Genomic DNA, 21116 nt, shown 5'->3' with positions numbered 1-21116 from the left:
TCCCCGGTCCTCACTAATACGATTTCGCTCCCCGCTCCTCACCAATACGATTCGCTGATTGGCCGCGCTCTCCGCACGCGACCAATCAGTGATCTTGGCGCTAAAGTTAAACACCGCTCTGCTGATTGGTCGCGGCCGCTGCCCGCGACCAATCGCCGATTTTGGCGCCACATTTAAATAGCGGCCGCGACCAATCACCGATTTTGCCGTCACATTTAAACACTGCTCTGCTAATTGGTCGCGGACGCCAGCCGCGACCAATCAGCGAGATTGGCGCCAAATTTAAACAACGCTCTGCTGATTGATCGCGGTCGCTGGCCGAGATCAATCAGCAGTATTGGCGCAAAATTTAAACAACGCTCTGCTGATTGGTCGCGGCCTTTAGCCGCGACTAATCAGCGATTTTGTCGCCAAATTTAAACACCTCTTTGCTGATTGGTCGCGGTCGCTACTAATCAGCGATTTTGGTGCCAAATTTAAACACGCTCTCCATTCCTCACTAACATGGTTCGCTGATTGGTCGCGGCCGCCGCCCACGACCAATCAGCGATTTTGGCGTCAAATTTAAACACCGCTCTGCTGATTGGTCGCGGCCACCATCCGCGACCAATCAGCGAGATTGGCGCCAAATTTAAACAACGCTCTGCTGATTGGTCGAGGCCGGCGACCGCGACCAATCAGCAGAGCGATGCAGAGCGGGGTTTACATTTGGCCCCAAAGTCGCTGATTAGTCGCGTCTGACGGCCGCGACCAATCAGCAGAGCATTGTTTAAATTTTGCGCCAAAATCGCTGATTGGTCGCGACCGTCAGACGCGACTAATCATCGACTTTGGGGCCAAATTTAAACCTCGCTCTGCATCGCTCTGCTGATTGGTCGCGGTCGGCGGCCGCGACCAATCAGCAGTTTTGGCGCCAAATTTAAACACCTCTCTGCTGATTGGTCGCGACTAATCAGCGATTTTGGTGCCAAATTTAAACACGCTCTCCAGTCCTCACTAACACGGTTCGCAGATTGGTCGCGGCCGCCGCCCGCGACTAATCACCGATATTGCCGCCAAATTTAAACACCGCTTTGCTGATTGGTCGCGGTTGCCGAACGCGACAAATCAGCGATTTGGGCGCCAAATTTAAACACCGCTCTGCTAATTGCGCCCCGTCGGCCGCATACCTATTCTAGAATACCCGATGCGTTCGAATCGGGCCACCATCTAGTTATATTATAATAAAACAAATAGAAAAAATAAACTAAAGTGCACTCCATTATGAATTCCATGTTTTAGACAATATATCCTAGTTAAGAGTTAGGCATGTTTAGTTATTGAATACATTTAATTAAAAGTGAAATTATTTTAGACTATTTAATTATTTTACACACTTATATAGCGCCATTAATTCCACAGCACTTTACAGATAATATCGGCACTGTCCCCACTGGGGCTCACAATCTAAATTTGCTATCAGTATGACTTTGGAATTTAGACTATTTTTGTTACTTTTTATACTATTGTATATAATCAATTGCTGCATAGGTACAACAGCTAAAAAGAAAGATAAGCAATAACAAGAAGATAGGCAAGTGAGGATACTCAATAAATTGGCTGCTTATCCTGGTTTAAGCTGCCCCTGATATAGGAAGTACAAGTCAGAGTAAAAGCCTATAATCTATCAAATAAATACATTGGCATAACTGTGCTAGTACAAAAAAGTAACAAAATATTTTCTCTTTTGCTTTACAGAGAGGGTACAGGATGAAATTAAAACACATATTAAACCTGGACAGCTGCCGACAGTTGAAGATAGGAAGAAAATGCCTTATACTGATGCAGTAATACATGAAATACAAAGGTTTGGGAATGTTGTCCCACTAAACGTGTCACGTTCAACTCCAACTGATGTATATTTCCGGGGTTATCTGATCCCAAAAGTGAGTTTATGAAAACATTGTCCTTATGCTCAAGGATTTTTTTTTAGCTTTTGGACAAGTACTGTATATGCGTACTTATTAGTTAAAGGGTCTGCTATGGGGTCCACAGTCATTCCAATCATTTCACATTTTTAAAAGGAAATGTATATAATAAAAAAGATATTTGGTGATTTATTGTTCAAAGGGTACAGAAGTTATGCCATTCCTGACATCAGTTCTTTATGACAAGACTCAATGGAAAACTCCCTATGATTTTAATCCAAATCATTTCTTGGATGAAAATGGGAAATTTGTCCGACATGATGCATTTATGCCGTTCTCAGTAGGTAAGTAATAACGTCTATTAAGAAGCAAAATCAAATCATTTACATGTCACTCAACTGCCCAAACACTTCCTAAAAGAATGACTATATTTTTTTAAGAAATAATACATAACTTTTCTAAATCCCATATTTTGTACTAAAAAAAATCAAAACTGTTCTACGGTCTTATTAAGATGCTCAGCATATACTTGGGCACTTTATAATTTTCAGTACCTACAGTACATTTCTCAAAAGTCTTCACTATGTTGTTCTTCACCCAGGGCAAAAATTCAGTTTGCTACTCTGGCCCTCTATCTACATATCTTGACCAAGGCAGAGTTGTTTGATCAAGCCCCACTTATAGTCAGCAGCAGGACGTATGCCCCACACCCAAGCTATGCCACTGACATGATGATTCTTTTAAATTCCTGTTGCAAGCATGTATACACTCAGAAGAGTAGAAACTAGTAGTTTAAAATGTCCTCATATGCTGTTTGCTCTCAAGTACTTAAGCTCATGAAGATCAGAATTAATTTTTAAATGGCTTTAGCCATATCTGGGGAGAAGAGTGGTATCAAAATTACACTTTTCAACCCCTTTTCAAGAACATGTTCTGTAATTGGCATCCTTGTGGCGGATGGAGCATTTTTGTAATATTCTATGAACGCTGGGGCTTAGTGTGGATACAAAACATCCCAGAGTGATGTACAGGAAACCTTCAGTCATCAATGGTTTCCAGGGGTCTATGAAACTTTTGTGGCTTTCTGGAGGTCTCCCTTTTTTTCCAAACATTAAGAGAGAGTTGGAAAGTATGCACAATATTCAAATTGTTAGGTCCAAGATATCTTTTTAACATGAAATGGTTAAATCAGTAATCCCATTTCTACAGGAAGAAGAGCTTGTGCTGGGGAGGCCTTGGCCAAGATGGAACTTTTCCTGTTTTTTACTGGACTTCTTCAAGCATTTACTTTCTATCCGCCTCCAGGAGTTTCCAGAGAAGACCTCAATCTCAAGCCTGGCATTGGATTCATATTAGTCCCTACACCATTCATGACATGTGCAAAGCCAAACTATTAGTGCATGGTGAACAGTAGAGATCAGTGTTTTTGTTGATTATATTTTAATATATTTAATTTTGTACTTTGTTTAAAATTTCATTATCAAATATCTTTAGGTGAAAGTTGTGTTATTGAACCACACAATGCACAGCTCCCAAACCTTAGTGGACCAAATCCTGCAATGGCCTCCAATTATCCTAATGTGTCTTTAATTCAAAGGAAACTTTTTTAGTTTTAGTAACACTGATAAATATTTCAATGTGCTGTAACTGTGTGCTGTTTATATTTTGTAAGATCAATTTGTGGTGAGCCATGGAGGAGGTGCCAGATGTTGCAGAGGTAGTTTCTCTGCCAGGGGATGGTAATGTCATAGTAGCTGAACTAGGTTGCTGGACCCCTAAACATTTCCCCCCGTGTCCAGAGAGGATTGTTTAGGAGACGGCTTCAATGTTGATTTACAATAATTTAGGCTTAAGATATGATGGAAACCTGTAGATAAAGTTGACAAACCTCATTATAATCAGTGTTGAGCGAGCAGGGGTGGATTAAGAGTAGCAAGGGCCCCGGGCAGTTTAGAAGGCACGGGCCCCCCACCCCCACCCACACCCCCACACACACACACACACACACACACACCTGATGTATCACATGTCACATGATCCCCTGTGATAGATCATGTGATAGTTCACGTGAAATTAATTTGGCACAATATTAATTATAATAATTTTTTTTAGGCTGTGTGCCCACTATGCATTTTTTAAGCGTTTCCGCAGGGGCAATTCCGCTGCAGAAACACTTAAAAAACGCTTGGTAGAAGGTCTGCCATGTTCCCCAGTGATAATCCGCATGTGTTGTGCACATGCTGCGGAAATTTCCGCTGCGGATTATCATTGTGGAAAAATCCGCAGCACTACCAATTATTTTGCGGAATCGCGTCGTTTTCGCCACCATTGATTTGCATTGGAATGCATGGAATCTGCATCACTGGATCTGTAGATGCGCATTCCATGCGTTCCAATGTGCGGATGGTACCCGGGTTTGGAGAAGAGGAGACTCTCCTCCGGACCCGGGTACCATAAAACCTGTAAAAAAAGAAAAAAAGAAAAAATAAATATTATGCTTACCTTCTGATGGTCCCCGGTGTCTTTATCCGATGCGTCCTGGCTTGACGGCAGCTCGCGATGGTCTGAAAAGGACCTGCCGTGACGTCATTTAGTCATATGACGGGTTAGGCCATCAGAAGATAAGTATATATTTTTTATTTTTTACCATTCTTTTACGGTCACACTATATAAATCCATGCTGGTTGCATGGATTTATATAGTGTGACCAAGTTGTCAAGCACTTTCCAAGTGATGATAAAATTTCTTGGAAAGCGCTTGTCAACCCGCATGCGGAAATGCAAGTGAAGAACGCTTCACTTCCGCTTGTCCCTGGCAGGAAAAACGCATGTACAATCCGCATGTACAATCAGCATGTACAATCCGCATGTACAATCCGCATGCTTTTTTTCTGCCAGGGAGATGCAGAAACGCTCAAAAAAAATCCGGAGCATTTCTGCATCGTGGGCACATAGCCTTACATTAATTGTATGACTCAATATGGAGCACACGTAGCCATATATACACAGCGGGAGGCCGCACGGTGCCATCTATACACAGCGGGAGGCCACACGGTGCCATCTATACACAGCGGGAGGCCGCACGGTGCCATCTATGCACAGCGGGAGGCCGCACGGTGCCATCTATACACAGCGGGAGGTCGCACGGTGCCATCTATACACAGCAGGGGGCTGCACGGCACCATCTATACACAGCAGGAGGCCGCACGGCACCATCTATACACAGCAGGAAGCCGCATGGCGCCATCTATACACAGCGGGAGGCCGCACGGCGCCATCTATACACAGCAGGAGGCCGCATGGCGCCATCTATACACAACAGGAGGCCGCACGGCGCCATCTATACACAGCGGGAGGCCGCACGGCGCCATCTATACACAGCAGGAGGCCGCATGGCGCCATCTATACACAACAGGAGGCCGCATGGCGCCATTTATACACAGCGGGAGGCCGCACGTAGCTATCTATACACAGCAGGAGGCCGCACGACGCGATCTATACACAGTGGGAGGCCGCTCGGCGCCATCTATACACAGCAGGAGGCCGCATGGCGCCATCTATACACAACAGGAGGCCGCATGGCGCCATTTATACACAGCGGGAGGCCGCACGTAGGTATCTATACACAGCAGGAGGCCGCACGACGCGATCTATACACAGTGGGAGGCCGCACGGCGCCATCTATACACAGCGGGAGGCCGCACGGCGCCCCCCCAGGGACAGCAGGAGGCCGCACGGCGCCATCTATACTCAGCAGGGGGCTGCACACAGTCACGCACACACACAAACATATACAGACATACACATACATACACGCATAAACACATTTGAAACACAAAAATACATATAACCAGACATCACACAATTATGTCTGCCTGCACACACACACACACACTCACTCACTTTCACACACTCTCACACACTCACCATCCCCCGGCTCGGCTCCAGTCCTCCTGCTCCTCTCCGCTCCAGTCCTCCTGCTCTTCTCCGATGCAGGCTGCAGCAGTGAAGGCCAGGCGCGCACTGCGTGACGTCACAGCTAGGAGACACGGCCGCGCACAGGGCCGTGTCTCCTAGCTGTGACGCGGCCGGGCCAGCACAGGGAAGTTAACTGCTGCAGTGCTGGCCCGGCCGAAGAAGAAGTAGCGGCCGTGCGCCGCTGCTGAGGGAGCTGTCCGGGGGCCCCCCCGCCACTGTCTGCCTGTATGCTGTGTCCCTGTGTATGCTGGGCCCTGCCTGACGTCATGTGGCAGGGCGGTCCCAGCATCATTCAAACTGCCCACCCTGGTGGATCTGCAGCTGGCTGGACGGGAGCGGCTGCATGATGCAGCGTGTCTGTGAGTGGCTGCTTTGAACTTTGGGACCGCCCTGCTTGACGTCTTGTGGCAGGGTGGTCCCAAAGTTCAAAGCAGCCACTCATAGACACGCTGGCTGCATCACGCAGCCCTGTATATGCACTAACGCCGGCGGGAAATTTAAATGATTTTGGGACCGCCCTGCCACATGACGCCAGGCAGGGTGGTACCAACAGCATTTAAACTGCATGCCCGTGCTAGTGACTATACAGCCGCGGCGGCCAGATGGGAGCGTCATGTGTCACTGGCAGGGCGGGGCGACACAGTATGATTCAAACTGCCTACAGCTGCGGGCCCGCAGCGGTGATCATCTAAACCTTCGGACAGCGCGGCGGTGACCGAAAAAAATGCGCATTATAATGGGAGCAATTCATGGGCCCCCTGGAGCCTCAGGGCCCCGGGCGGTAGCCCATATTGCCCTCATTATAATCCGCATATGTGAGCGAGCATGCTCGTTTAACCCTTTAATCGAGCATGCTCGGGTGTTCGCCGAGTATTTTTGAAGTGCTCGGCATCTATGTTTGAGCCACAGCGGCAGGTGTCACGGCTGTTAGACAGCTGCAACACATGCAGGTATTGCCTAACAAACAAGCAATCCCTGCATGTGTCGCAGCTGTCTAACAACTATGGTACATGCAGCCACAGCGGTTCAAACATAGATGCCGAGCACGCCAAAAATACTCGGTGAACACCTGCGCGTGCTCTATTAAAGAGTTAAACGAGCACGCTCACTCAACACTAGTGGGGACAGTCGGGCTGGTATGCGTCTAATAACAAATCAGTCCTCAGGTGTTTTCTCTTGTTCTGTTCTTATAATGTAACAGGATAATTGAAAGGTTTAGCAGTTGTGAGAATACAGTTTTAAAGGGGTTGCCACTTTCTAGTTTAGATTTAGGGGCGTGTGTAGTAGTGGTGGAGGTGATAGTCAGCCCCTGATACTAGAAAGGTTTAAAGCACGTTCCCGAGGTTAGAACCCTCGGGGGCTGCAGTTTGGCCTAGGTATGGTTAACTGTGACAGCCGGCCCAGTAGAGGGAGGGGGAACTGAGTGCTAGTGTCATGTGCAGGAAGTGAGCACAGTCAGTAGTGTGCAGTACTGCAGAAAGTTAGCAGGCTCTGTAAAGCCTGCTAGGGTAGACGTGGGCCTGGTATCCCGGACAGTGGATCACCAGAGAATCCCTCCATAAGAGTCCCCTTAGCCGGCCTGGGAACTTCGAGGAAGTCATCGGGGGCCTGGGGGCACATTCTGTCTGCGAAGCTGCAGAAGAAATCAGGACTCAAACTCTAGGAGGTAGAGTGAATTGGGATCCAGATATACTGTCATTGGAGAGAAAAAGTCTCTAGGGCTAGAGAAAAAAGCAACAGAGATGCTTCACCTAAATCGGGAACCAGGGCTAAAGTTGTATCTGGTCCCTGTGGGAAAGATGACTACTCATTGGGCTTTTCCTTTATACCTGCCTGTAAATACAGTACTGTAAATACTGACACTTACCAGGTAAAGTTCTGGTTGCTTTTATGAACTCTGTGTCCTTTGAATTAATTGCTGCCCTAGTTCCAGAAGATGAATTCCTGGAGTCAGAAGAGGACAGCAGGCTACAAGTAAGTGGGAAACACCACATATGCAGCAGCACACCAGAGCGAGGACATACTTTGTCTGTAGGGTGCCAAAGCAAGCATGGGTTACAGCTCGCCCACGACTACCTGGTTTGGGCACATTACACATGGTCAGTGGGTGTGGCCTAGCATTTTTCAGCTACATGTGATGCACAGACTTGGACTGGCCCACAGGAGAAAAGGAGAATCCTCCGTTGGGCCCCTGTGCAAGAGTGAGCCACCACCCTCTTATATGAGTAGTACTTAGCACAATATACTCAAATCACTACGTACAGACAAAGGCAGCATCTTATTCATTGAACAATCTACCCAGTTCATTATTATATAAATTTGTGATTGAGGATGATGTCAAATTTGCATGTAGCTGAAACGTGGGGCCCTGGAGTTGGTTACTGGTGGGCCCTTGGCACCACAGTCCGACACTGGTGAAGCATAATGTGACCCTCTTTTTTTTCAACAAAATTTGGGAGGTACGACTAAGAATGTGGTAGCTGATAGCAGAAGCACCACCACCACCACTGGCATCAGTTGTCTGGACAGTACTACTACCAAATGCAGGTCACAACTGGCCTTCTTTGCTTTTGGCAAACATATTAGCGGGGAGCTTTGCAGATAGACAACAGGCAGCAAGTGATTTCAATTGAAGAACCTTTATTCCTTATTCACACATTAAAACCTGGAACCGGGGGAGCAGGGTACCTTCAGGACGACGACTGTTTTGCAGCTAGCTAGTGCTTCAACGGTTACAAATACAAACTATACGTGGGGCGGGGGGTGGCTCTTAAATAGAAAACACACCTCTACTCTCCACGTCACATCCACAAAACATTGACAATCTAATACACATATAGTACATTATAAAAACATTGTAATTTCCACTTTGTCATTAAGACCACTTATACCCTGGGCTTTTAATTGCAGAATCCACCTTGTCTTTTTACACAATAGTATATTATTTAAATTACCACATCTACTTGGTAGGTTGACCTGTTCTAGTCCTGCAAAACTCAAACCTTTAGGATCAGAATTATATTACTTTTTTCATATGTTCAATGAGTCTAACAGAACCTTTTCCTGTAATGATTAATCTGCAGTGTTCTCTGAATCTTATATATAAAGGACTTGCATGGGCAAAAAAATACACATAAATAACGGATTGGGTCTTATAAGAAATAAACTGATTAACTTTGTATGTTATTCGAACAATAGGATTTAATGTAATATGTTGACTGCAAAAAGAGCAATCATTACACTTATGATTACCTATAGGTTTCATTCGCTTTAACCAATTTTCAGTATGGGATACAATACGATTTCTTACCAGGATATCACTTAGATTGTTACTACGTTTATTTGTAATTAAAGGTTGTCGTCCCGCAACCTCAGCTAAATCATTATCAGACTCAATCGCATGCCAGTAGTTTACTTGTGATTCGTATCCTGTATCTACATTGCTAATTTTACGCAGGCGGAGAAACTGACTAAAGGGAACCGATTTCTTTACATGGTTAGGGGGGAAACTCCTGAAATCAAGGAGTGAATTAATAAGAGGTAATTTTCCTATAAACTTCCGTATTCAAACGGACATTTGCTATTCATACTTTTACATCCAAAAAATCTAGATTCCTTCCCCCAAATACTGACGTGAACCGCATATTCATATCATTGATGGTATTAAGACAGTTTACAAATTCTAAAAAATACCTCTTTAGGACGAGCCCATATTATAAATATGTCGTCCATGTAACGAAAAAAACATTTTAGAAATTTGAGGTAAGGATTCTTCAAAGTAAAAACAAATTTATCTTCAAGCACCGCTAAAAACAAATTAGCAAATACACACGCCATAAGCGTACCCATCGCGGTCCTAGTGCATTGGAAATAGATACCATTTATTAAGAAATTGAAAAGCATTTCTTGTCGAAATCAATTCTAATGCCTCGCAGATGAAGTTAATAATATATGCATTGCTTTTGTCCTTGTAGCCCAGAATACCTCGAATTGTCTCTATACCTTGATGTTGCAGTATCCTGATGTACGATTTTCCACATCTATTGAAGCCAGTGAAAAATTCTCCTGGCATTCAATATCTTGTAAATCCTGTAGAAATTCACCAGTGTCTTTTATATATGAGGGTATATCTTTTAGGAGGGGTCGTAAGAACCAATCCACATATCTGGATAGCGGATAATTGGACGATGGGTTAGTTACAGATTTGTGGACTTTCGGTAAAAAATACCAATGCGGCTTCAAGGGGTATTCTGGGAATAACTTCTTTGCTTCATTTTAAGATAGTATACCTAGTTTTACTTCTCTCCACAAAAAAGACCGTAATTTTTGTTTATTTTTATAAGTGGGGTCTTGTTGAAGTGGGATATACGTATGTATTGTGATCTGCCAATTGTCTATTAGCTTCATGGATGTAATAATCTCTGGTTAAGAGTACAAGGTTACCACCTTTGTCTTCTTTCCGTATATTTACATCCTCCCAATTTTTTATTCTTTTTAGAGCTAATTGTTCACTTTCACTTAAATTAGGTGTGGAGGTAGGATAAACTAATGCCTCCACATCTTCTATTACTACTTTTTGATATAATTCGATTGCACTACTGGGTGATACAGGGGGCATAAATGCTGAACTAATACCTCCAGTGAAGGGTTCAATACTCTGATTAGATGGTGAAATAGAATTACCAGTAATCTCCTCAGGTAGAGTCTCCAGACTGGGAGAGCTTCAGCTCAGGACAGAGCTGAAGGCTCGGACTACAACCTGTGTGGGTGAATCCCATACTCATATGGACTCTGCTATTGTTTATTCTTTTGTTTTGTCGTTTTGCCAGTAAGGCTGTGTTTATTTTGCTCTATCGTTTATTCTTTTGTTTTGTCGTTTTGCCAGTAAGGCTGTGTTTATTTTGCTGGAGTGCGGGGCTTTATGCCATTTAATAAAGCCTGCAGAGAAAACCAGGGTTCCTGAGTCTACTTCCGGAAGCGGCCGAGCGAGTCGTCTTGCCACAGTTGGTGTGAGAGTGCTGGCAAAGATCCAGGAACACGTGTACCTGCCACAGAGAACGGCGAATGTCCTGGGTGAACGCCGTCAACCAGCCAGAGATATCTGGCAACATGGAGGAGCTTATTAAGCATTTAGTCCAGTGCCGCAGCAACAACATCAGCAGCACCTGCAACAATTGCAGCAACACCGGGAGCTACAGGAGCAGCAGATCCTGCAGCAGCAGCAAGCTCAACAGGAGATGAACAAACTGTTACTACAACAGATCCAGGTTCAGCAAAAGGCACAGCAGCATTCCCGACAGTCTTTGAGAGGGTGGCTGATCGGGAGAGACTTCCACCAGAACAGGGGGCAGAGGTTCTGGCACCATATTTGTCAGGTGAACCTCAAAAGGCATATTACGACTTCACACTGCAGGATGCCAAGGAATATGCTAAGCTAAAGACAGAGATCTTAGCACGCCTGGGAGTGAATATGGCGGTAAGAGCCCAAGGAGTCCACCACTGGGCATACGCCAACGACAAACCCCCTCGCTCACAGATGTTTGACACAATCCATCTTGTTCAGAAGCGGTTGCAGCCAGAGTCCTCCACTCCCACCCAGATGGTCGAGTGGGTGGTGACTGATAGATAGGGCGAACCCCAGAACGCAGATGACTTCATTGGCCTGATAGAGGGGTACCAGGTGATAGAGAAATCCCTTGGGAAACCGGATATAATCACTGCCCCATACTAGGATACACAAAATGGGGCAGGTTCACCATGGAAGAGGTTTAGAGCCACCACTGGGGGGCATCCCACTTCCACTGAAGGTGCCGCAAGGACTGTTGTTAAGTATATAGTATGTTGGCGGTGTCACAACCCTGGACATGTAGCCGCCCAGTGTGATATGTCCCCTGAGCCCATGGACTGCAGCCTAGGCAGACGGAATTCCTATTATGCGTATCCAGCCTTCAGTGTGGACAGACGACCCGGCTAGGGGCCGCAGGCATGTGCCGTGTCCATAAATGGAGTAAAGGTGCTTGGGCTGTTAGACTCTGGAAGTCTGGTGACTTTAATCAGAGCTCCCCTGCCCCACCAGTTGGTCCCTTCCAAAATTGTGGGAATTCGGTGCATCCATGGGGATGCCAAAGACTACCCTGTGGCCACAGTGACAGTGGGAACAGACTGTGGTGCCCAGTCCCACGAGGTTGGGGTGGTTAAGGACCTGATACATCCCGTCTTACTGGGCCATGATTTTTCTTTGCTTTGGGACTTCTGGGGGAAGGGAACCAGACTAAATAGCATGAGCAAAAGCCAGGTCCCTGGAGAAGAATTCCCGACGAAGTCTCAAGTGGATGAGTTCCCACTCTGCATCCTTGCCGGCGATGAAGGCGAGATGGTGACTGAGGAGGCCAACCTCCCTCAGTTAGATGTGCCCGGAGAGAACTTTGGGACTGCTCAAGTTCGGGACCTGACCTTAAAGTGGCCGTTTGACCAGGTTACTGTATGCTATGGGGATACACAAGACCCAGGGGTCGACACCAGGTTCCCCCACTTTGCAGTTCAGGGGGAGTTGTTATATCGTGTTGCCAAACTCAGGGGTGGTGAGATAGTGCTAGTCCCGGGGCCATACAGATGGAGGGTGCTAGATATGGCCCATTCACATGTTCTGGGGGGACACTTATGGGTTGAGAAAACTCAGGAGAGGATATTAAGAAGGTTTTATTAGCCAGGATGTTTCTGAGAAATTCTGACCTATTGTAGGTCCTGTCCCACTTGCCAAATAACCGCTCCCTCCTGCCACTTCCGTAGCCCGCTAGTTCCACTACCAGTGATATAGGTCCCCTTTGAGAGGATTGCTATGGACCTAGTAGGGCCCTTAGTCAAATCAGCCCAAGGCCACCAATACATTCTAGTGATTATAAACTATGCGACCCGGTATCCAGAAGCGGTACCGCTAAGGAACTCTTCAAGCAAATGAATAGCCAGGAAACTGGTTCATATATTTGCCAGGACCGGGCTGCCAAAGGAAATCCTAATTGATCAAGGGACCCCATTCATGAGCAAGGTAATGAAGGAGCTGTGCAAGGTCCTCCAGATTACCCTGCTGTGAACATCTATTTACCATCCTCAGACAGACGGCTTAGTAGAGCGCTTTAATAAGACCCTTGAAGCAATGCTCAAGAAAGTCGTGGAGAAGGATAGACATGACTGGGATTACTTGCTGCCATTCCTGCTATTCTCAGTAAGGGAGGTTCTGCAAGCCTCTACCGGATTTTCTCCATTTGAGCACCTGTATGAATGACATCCGCGAGGGCTCCTGGACATTGCTAAGGAAACCTGGGAAGCCAAGGTTACGACACACCGGAGGGTCAATGAACATGTTGCCCAGATGCAGGAAAGAATAGCGAAACTGATGCCGATCTTGAAAGCTCATCTACTCCAGGAGCTGGAAGCCCAGGCAAGAGTCTATAACCGATTGGCGAGGCTGAGGCAGTTCAAGCCCAGGGACCGTATTTTGATACTAATCCCTACAGTCAAGAGCAAGTTCCTGGCAAAATGGCAAGGTCTGTACGAGGTGGTGGAGAAAGTCAGCGAGGTTAATTATAAAGTCCACCAGCCTGGCCGAAGAAAGCCGCACCAAATATACCATGTGAACTTGCTCAAGCCGTGGCGGGACCGGGAAGCGGTGGAAACTCCTTGCCTGGGAGCCGCTCCCGAAGGCAAGGTGGAGGAGGTCACTATAGCAGAAACTCTATCGCCAGCCCAGATGCAACAGTGTCGAGAACTGCTGCAGCAGAATCGGGACCTGTTCTCAGAGATGCTGGGGCATACTCAGGTGGTAGAGCATGACATGCTAACAGAGCCACATGTAAGAGTGAATCTGAATTCGTACCGGATTCCGGAAGCACGCCGGGAGGTGATCTCGGCTGAGGTGAAGAGGAGGTTAGATCTCGGGGTGATAGTGGAGTCAAAGAGCGGGTGGTCGAGCCCAATTGTCCTCGTACAAAAACTCAACAGAGAGTGGAGGTTTTGTAATGACTATCGCCAACTGAATGAGATGTCCAAGTGTGACGCATACCCGATGCCCCTTGTCGACGAACTCATCGAGAGGCTTGGACTGGCGAGGTACCTCACCACTCTGGGACTGACGAAGGGCTACTGGCAGATCCCTATGTCCCAGATGGTCAAGGAGAAGATGGCTTTCTCGACACGTGATGGGTGATTTCAATACACTTGGATGCCGTTCGGACTACAGGGGTCCCCAGCTACCTTCCAGAGGGCTATGGATCGGATCCTAGCCCCACATAAGATGTATGCTGCAGCCTACCTTAACGACATCGTAGTCTTTAGCCCAGACTGGGCTAGTCACCTACCTAAACTACAGGCTGTCCTGGATGCTCTAAGGAAGGTGGGATTTACCATAAATCCGAGAAAATGTGCCTCTGGAAAAGAAGAGGCCAATTACTTGGGCTATTTCGACGAAAGAGGCGAAATAAAGCCGCAAGTAATTAAAGTGGAGGCAATCCAGACCTGGCCGCAACCGCTCTCCAAGAAACAAGTAAGAGTGTTCCTGGGAATGGAGGGATTTTACTGGCAGTTTATCTCAAATTTTGCAACTGATGGATCTCCTAAAAGGCACCAGGTAAACCATGGTGAAGTGGATGGAGGAAACAGAGACCGCGTTTCAACTGTTGAAGTCAGCACTGTGTAAACAGCCGATCCTGGTCGCACCATACTTTAAGAAAGAGTTTGCAGTCCAGATAGATGCTTCAGAGGTTGGTCTAGGAGCTGTACTCTCTCAAGAGTTAAATGAGGGAGAACATCCCATTCTCTATCTGAGCTGGAAGCTTTTGTCCTGTGACAAAAAAGTACGCAATAGTAGAAAAAGAATGTTTAGCCATAAAGTGGGCCATAGATACACTAAGATAATACCTACTAGGCCGGGAGTTTAAGTTGGTGTCAGACCATGCCCCGTTGAGATGGTTGAGGGAAAAGAGGGGTAAAAATGCCAGGGTAACTAGATGGTTTCTAGCTCTTCAGGACTTCAACTTTCACGTAGAGCATAGGTCCGGGAAATTACACGGGAATGCTGATGCCCTTTCTAGAATTCCCTGTCTGGTATCGGAAGGTTCCCAAACCCCTGGATTTGGGCAGAGGGGGAAAATATGTGACAGAGTCACTGGTATGATATATGAGGAGAGGTATGTGTCACTCAGGTTGCTAGCCTGTGTGAACTGAAACCAATAAAATTTTTGCCAGAATGTTATATGCTGGGTGTTAACTCTTTGAAAGGGTGTGGTTTTATGGGATTGACATAGAGATGGGAGGGAAGTCATTCCCCATAAGTCCACCTCAGGGTGTGGCTAAGCAACGTTTAAATGTTCAGTCCTGTTTCTCTTCTCTGTTGTGGTTTGGAGAGGCAATGTCTCCAGACTGGGAGAGCTTCAGCTCAGGACAGAGCTGAAGGCTTGGACTACAAGCTGTGTGGGAGAATCCCATACTCATATGGACTCTGTTATAATTTATTCTTTTGTCATTTTGCCAGTAAGGCTGTGTTTATTTTGCTGGAGTGTGGGGCTTTATGCCGTTTAATAAAGCCTGCAGAGGAAACTCGGGTTCCTGAGTCTACTTCCAGAAACGGCCGAGTGAGTCGTCTTGCCACAAGGAATTAACTTCTTGTCCAATTTCTTTATATAGCTAGACTATTGATTTTCAGTTAAAAGAGTTTTTAATTAATATTTAGCTTTATCCATATTAGTGGGGAGGAAATTGAATATATGGCACATCACTCATCTCAGTGACAGCATAACAGGATGATGTTACCTCTGTCAGCGACAGCATTAGTTTAAGTCACAGGACGGGCTGCTGTTATGTTCTGCTACCAGAGCTAAGGAAAGAGAGGAGATCTGTCCCTACGATAGAACTCAGCTTAATCCCTACGATGTAACAGGGGACCTGATCCTGCGATCAGACCTGCTAAAGTCCTAAGCTAGTCTGTACGGAGACCTATAGATGTGGGGAGGGAATCCCTACAAGTACTAAGGACTGGGAGGAATATGGGACACCTCCTAACAGAAATAGTAGCAGACAGACGAACAAACAAAATATATAGAACATAGAGGTCAGTAGACCAAGCAAACTAACAGAGTTAGATACAGAGCACAGGCTAGCTACAAAGTAGATATACAATGAAGTCCAGCAAAGCCAGAAGGGCGGAGCAGGATTAAATAGGCCAACAAGGTCATGTGACCAGCAAAGGAAAAAAAACCTAACAGCAAGGTTCTAACAGTACCCCCCCTTCTAAGAGGATCCTCCGGATCCCTTAGGACCAGGCTTATCAGGAAATCTCCTGTGAAACGCTCTGATAAGTCTGGACGCGGAAACATCATCTGACCTCACCCAAGAGTTATCCTCGGGTCCGAAACCTTTCCAGGCCACAAGATACTGCAAACTACCTCTATACCGTCTAGAGTCAAGTATGCGAGAAATTTCATATTCCCCGTCCTCCACCACCGGAGGAACAGAGGCAGAGGCGTCACCATCCGACACAACAGCTTTTTTTAACAGAGAGACATGAAAGACCGGATTAATTCTCCAGGAGGTAGGAACCTCCAACCTAACAGCAGATTGGTTGACAACCTGAAGCACCTTAAAGGGCCCTACAAACTTGGGACCCAATTTCTTAGAAGGAATCCTCAACCGCAGATTCCTAGAGGACAACCAAACCATGTCACCAACAGCGAACAAAACCTCCTGTCGTTTCCTATCAAAGTAGTCTTTAGATTTTCTGTTGGCCTCCTGAAGATTACCACGCACATCCGTCCAAACTCTTTCCAAATCACCGGAAAAATTCTCCTCCTCAGGCACGGCAGATCCCAACTTGGAGAACGACCCAAACGACGGATGTCTCCCAGAACAACAAAAAAAAGGCGAACAACCAGCAGAAGAAGATGTATGATTGTTCAGAGCAAATTCGGCAAGTGACAGAAACTCAGACCACCCCTCTTGACTGTCTGCCACAAAACAACGCAAGAACTGCTCAACATCCTGGTTTTTCCTTTCTGTCTGGCCATTAGATTCAGGATGATATCCGGACGAAAACGACAAATGAATTCCCAACCTGTCACAAAAGGCACGCCAAAAACGAGCCACGAACTGAGGACCCCTATCAGAAACAATGTCAGTAGGAACGCCATGAAGTCTGACAATTTCCTTGACAAAGGCCTTAGCGAGAGTTTTAGCGCAGGGCAGTTTGACGAAGGGAACCAAGTGACACATCTTGCTAAAACGGTCCACGACCACCCAGATGACAGTAAAACCCTCAGAGGGGGGAAGGTCAGTTATAAAGTCCATAGCCAAATGTGTCCAAGGAGCACTGGGGACCTCCAAAGGACAAAGCAACCCTGCAGCAGGAGTATGTGAGGACTTAGATCTAGCACATATAGTACATTGGCGCACCCACTTAATGACTTCCTTCTGCCATCCAGGCCACCAAAAACTGCGACCCACCAGTCTCTTGGTCTCAGAGATTCCGGGATGACCTGCCAACCGAGATTCGTGACACTCAACAAACAAATCTCTCCTAAAGGTCCCAGGCACAAACAACCTCCCATGAGGAGTGTTAGATGGGGTATTCTCCTGAGCTTTAAGAATCTCATCTTCCAAAACGGAGTCTAAAGCAGCTATCACAACACCTTCTTGTAAAATGTTTTCCTCTTTCTCAGCACCGACTATGGGAGAAAAACTGCGAGACAAGGCATCCGCCTTAACATTCTTAGTACCAGGGATGTAAGTAACGGAGAAATTAAACCGCGAGAAAAACAGTGCCCACCTAGCCTGACGGGCATTCAGGCGCTTGGCAGCATCAAGATATATCAGATTTTTATGATCCGTAAGAACCTGAACGGGAAATTCCGCACCTTCCAAGAAGTGGCGCCAGTGTTCAAATGCGAGTTTAATAGCCAATAATTCCCGATTACCAATATCGTAATTCAATTCAGTCTCCGAAAATTTTTTTGAAAAAAAGGCACAGGGATGTAATCCATCCCCGTTATCCTGAGACAATACTGCGCCAACCCCCACAGAGGAAGCATCAACCTCAACCAAAAACGGCCAAGTAACATCAGGCTGCATAAGGATGGGAGCAGAGGTGAACCTCTCCTTGAGATACACAAAAGCTTCAATGGCCTCAGAAGACCACTGAACCGCATCAGCACCTTTCCTGGTGAGATCAGTCAGAGGTTTGACAATACTAGAAATTTTTTTTATGAATTTTCTATAGTAATTGGCGAAACCCAAAAACCTCTGTATCGATTTCAAACCAATAGGCCTAGGCCATTCCTGCACAGCCTGAACCTTAACCGGATCCATCTCAAAACCTTTGCTGGAGATAATGTAGCCCAAAAAACTAATTCTCTGTACAGCGAACTCACATTTCTCCAGCTTAGCAAAAAGCGAATTGTCCATTAATAACTGTAATACCTCACGCACGCTCCGCCAATGAGACTCCAGATCTGGCGACTAAATCAAAATGTCATCCAAATACACAACCACATTTTTACCGATCAAAGGTCTAAGGATGTCATTAATCAGATTCTGAAAAAATGCAGGAGCATTAGTAAGACCAAAAGGCATAACCAGATTCTCAAAATGACCCACAGGAGTGTTAAAAGCAGTCTTCCATTCATCACCCTCCTTCATGCGCAACAGATTGTATGCCCCCTTAAGGTCAATTTTAGAGAACCACTTGGCCCCCAATAACTGGTTAAACAGATCAGGAATCAATGGCAGTGGGTAAGGATTGCGTACCGTAATTTTGTTAATCTCACGAAAATCCAGACAAGGACGTAAACCGCCGTCTTTTTTTTTTACAAAAAAAAATCCAACCGCCACAGGAGACTTAGAGGGCCTAATGTGACCGGCGGCCAAACTTGTCTGTATGTATTCCTCCAAAGCCTTCCTCTCAGGAATAGTAAGGTTAAATAAACGACTTTTAGGAAGAGTCGCTCCAGGGACAAATTCAATAGAACAATCATAGTCTCTATGGGGAGGCAAAACCTGCGATTCTTTCTCAGAAAAAACTCTCCAAAAATCCTGAATAGGAACAGGCAATTCTCCCCTATCCAAAGCTGCAATACGCCCGTTACAACACTTGTCATAACATTTATGGCTCCAGGATTTAATTTCACTGGTAGACCAATCCAGTACAGGATTGTGAAATTTTAACCAGGGCAAACCCAATATTACTGGAGAAGGCAAGTTATTCAACACTACCAAATCCAATTTCTCATGGTGAACACCATTAATAGTGAGAGGAAATTCACTGACCTTGAGAGTAATATTCTTCAAAGGGGAGCCATCCACAGAAACCACAGCAATGGGGGATGATAAAGGTTCAGGTTTTAAATTGAGTTTTTCCACGAATCCCCCATCAATTACATTCAGTGTAGACCCGCAATCAACAAACACCCGAAATTCCATTAATTTTTCCTGAGCAATCGTGGAAGCAGCTAAAAATATACCCTTGGAATTTAAACAGGCAATACGGGTGTGACTGACCTTTTTTTTTTCTTTCTTCATACGAAGCTCACAGCCTTTAATCAAATGACCAGATTTTCCGCAATAGAAACACAAGCCTTCCGAAAAACGACGGTCTTTTTCTTGAGAGCGAGGTGCCACCGATCCAATCTCCATCGGTTCACCACTGTTAGTACACACATTATCATAACCAGAAACTGACATAGCAGAGGATTTGCTCTCATTAACCCTAGCACGCAGTCTTCTATCCACCCGTATAGCTAATTGCATAGCCTGTTGCAAATCCTCAGGTGTAGGATAAGCAATTAGCAGGTCTTTAACCCTTTCACTGAGCCCAGCAAGAAATAGACTTTTCAGAGCAGAATCGTTCCACCCTGTTTGAGTCGACCAACGACGGAAATGAGTACAATATTTTTCAACATTACCTGATCCTTGTTTTAAACGTCTCAACTCAGTCTCAGCTGATGCGACACGGTCAGGATCATCATATAATAGTCCCAAAGCAGAAAAAAAACTATCCACTGATCTGAAGCATGAATCACTAGGTTGCAAAGAAAAGGCCCACTCCTGAGGCTCTTTGCGCAAAAGTGACATTATGAACCCTACGCGCTGGGATTCATCCCCAGAGGACTTAGGTCTCAAACGAAAATACAATAAGCAAGCATTTTTAAATGAAAAAAATTCTCGGTGTTCACCAAAAAATAAATCCGGCAAACATACCTTAGGCTCCAAGAAATGTGCTCCAGGACAGTTACTCACGTGCTGACGGCGCTCGGCCACCTCCAGAGAGAGTCCCTGCAGGCGATGAACCAAATCCTGAACCGACACCATGATGGAACAGAAAAATCTTTCCTTAGAGAATTTGCTGGCTGGACTTACTGTTATGTTCTGCTACCAGAGCTAAGGAAAGAGAGGAGATCTGTCCCTACGATAGAACTCAGCTTAATCCCTACGATGTAACAGGGGACCTGATCCTGCGATCAGACCTGCTAAAGTCCTAAGCTAGTCTGTACGGAGACCTATAGATGTGGGGAGGGAATCCCTACAAGTACTAAGGACTGGGAGGAATATGGGACACCTCCTAACAGAAATAGTAGCAGACAGACGAACAAACAAAATATATAGAACATAGAGGTCAGTAGACCAAGCAAACTAACAGAGTTAGATACAGAGCACAGGCTAGCTAGAAAGTAGATATACAATGAAGTCCAGCAAAGCCAGAAGGGCGGAGCAGGATTAAATAGGCCAACAAGGTCATGTGACCAGCAAAGGAAAAAAAACCTAACAGCAAGGTTCTAACAGCTGCCTGATCACAAATAAATAAGAGGTATAATTTTACGACTACTTTTGAATTTAAAAAAAAACATGAAAAATCTCTAAGTGCGCTGTTATTGAATAGGCTGTTGGTTACTAGCAGGTGAATATTTCTATGGTGATGCCACATTGACATTACTTAGTTGTTTAGCTTGTGTTGAAGAGCTTGACAGGAGTTAGATACAGTCCTAGGAGAACTCCGAATGCCCTGTGTAAACAGCCGATCCTGGTCGCACCATACTTTAAGAAAGAGTTCGTAGTCCAGATAGATGCTTCAGAGGTTGGTCTAGGAGCCGTACTCTCTCAAGAGATAAAAGAGGGAGAACATCCCATTCTCTATCTGAGCTGGAAGCTTTCATCCTGTGACAAAAAACTACGCAATAGTAGAAAAAGAATGTTT

The 21116-nt window shown here is 45.7% G+C and overlaps 1 protein-coding gene across 2 annotated transcripts in view; it reads left to right on the top strand.

Annotated features, from left to right (window-relative positions):
• LOC141162210 (cytochrome P450 2K1-like) overlaps nucleotides 1–3554 on the top strand; it is a 100119-nt gene extending 96565 nt beyond the window's left edge. For both annotated transcript variants that reach the window (XM_073648067.1, XM_073648066.1), the window contains 3 exons: nucleotides 1738–1925; nucleotides 2110–2251; nucleotides 3117–3554. In XM_073648067.1, coding sequence (XP_073504168.1) covers nucleotides 1738–1925; nucleotides 2110–2251; nucleotides 3117–3304 — 518 coding nt within the window. In that variant the 3' untranslated portion in view covers nucleotides 3305–3554. The remainder of the gene's footprint in view (nucleotides 1–1737; nucleotides 1926–2109; nucleotides 2252–3116) is intronic.
• Nucleotides 3555–21116: the final 17562 nt, after the last annotated feature.

The sequence above is a fragment of the Phyllobates terribilis genome, unplaced genomic scaffold, assembly GCF_046119375.1.
Source record: "Phyllobates terribilis strain yellow unplaced genomic scaffold, ASM4611937v1 Scaffold_9__5_contigs__length_417890890, whole genome shotgun sequence".
NCBI classification, from domain to species: Eukaryota; Metazoa; Chordata; class Amphibia; order Anura; family Dendrobatidae; genus Phyllobates; species Phyllobates terribilis.
This window is presented reverse-complemented; position numbering and strand designations above follow the sequence as displayed.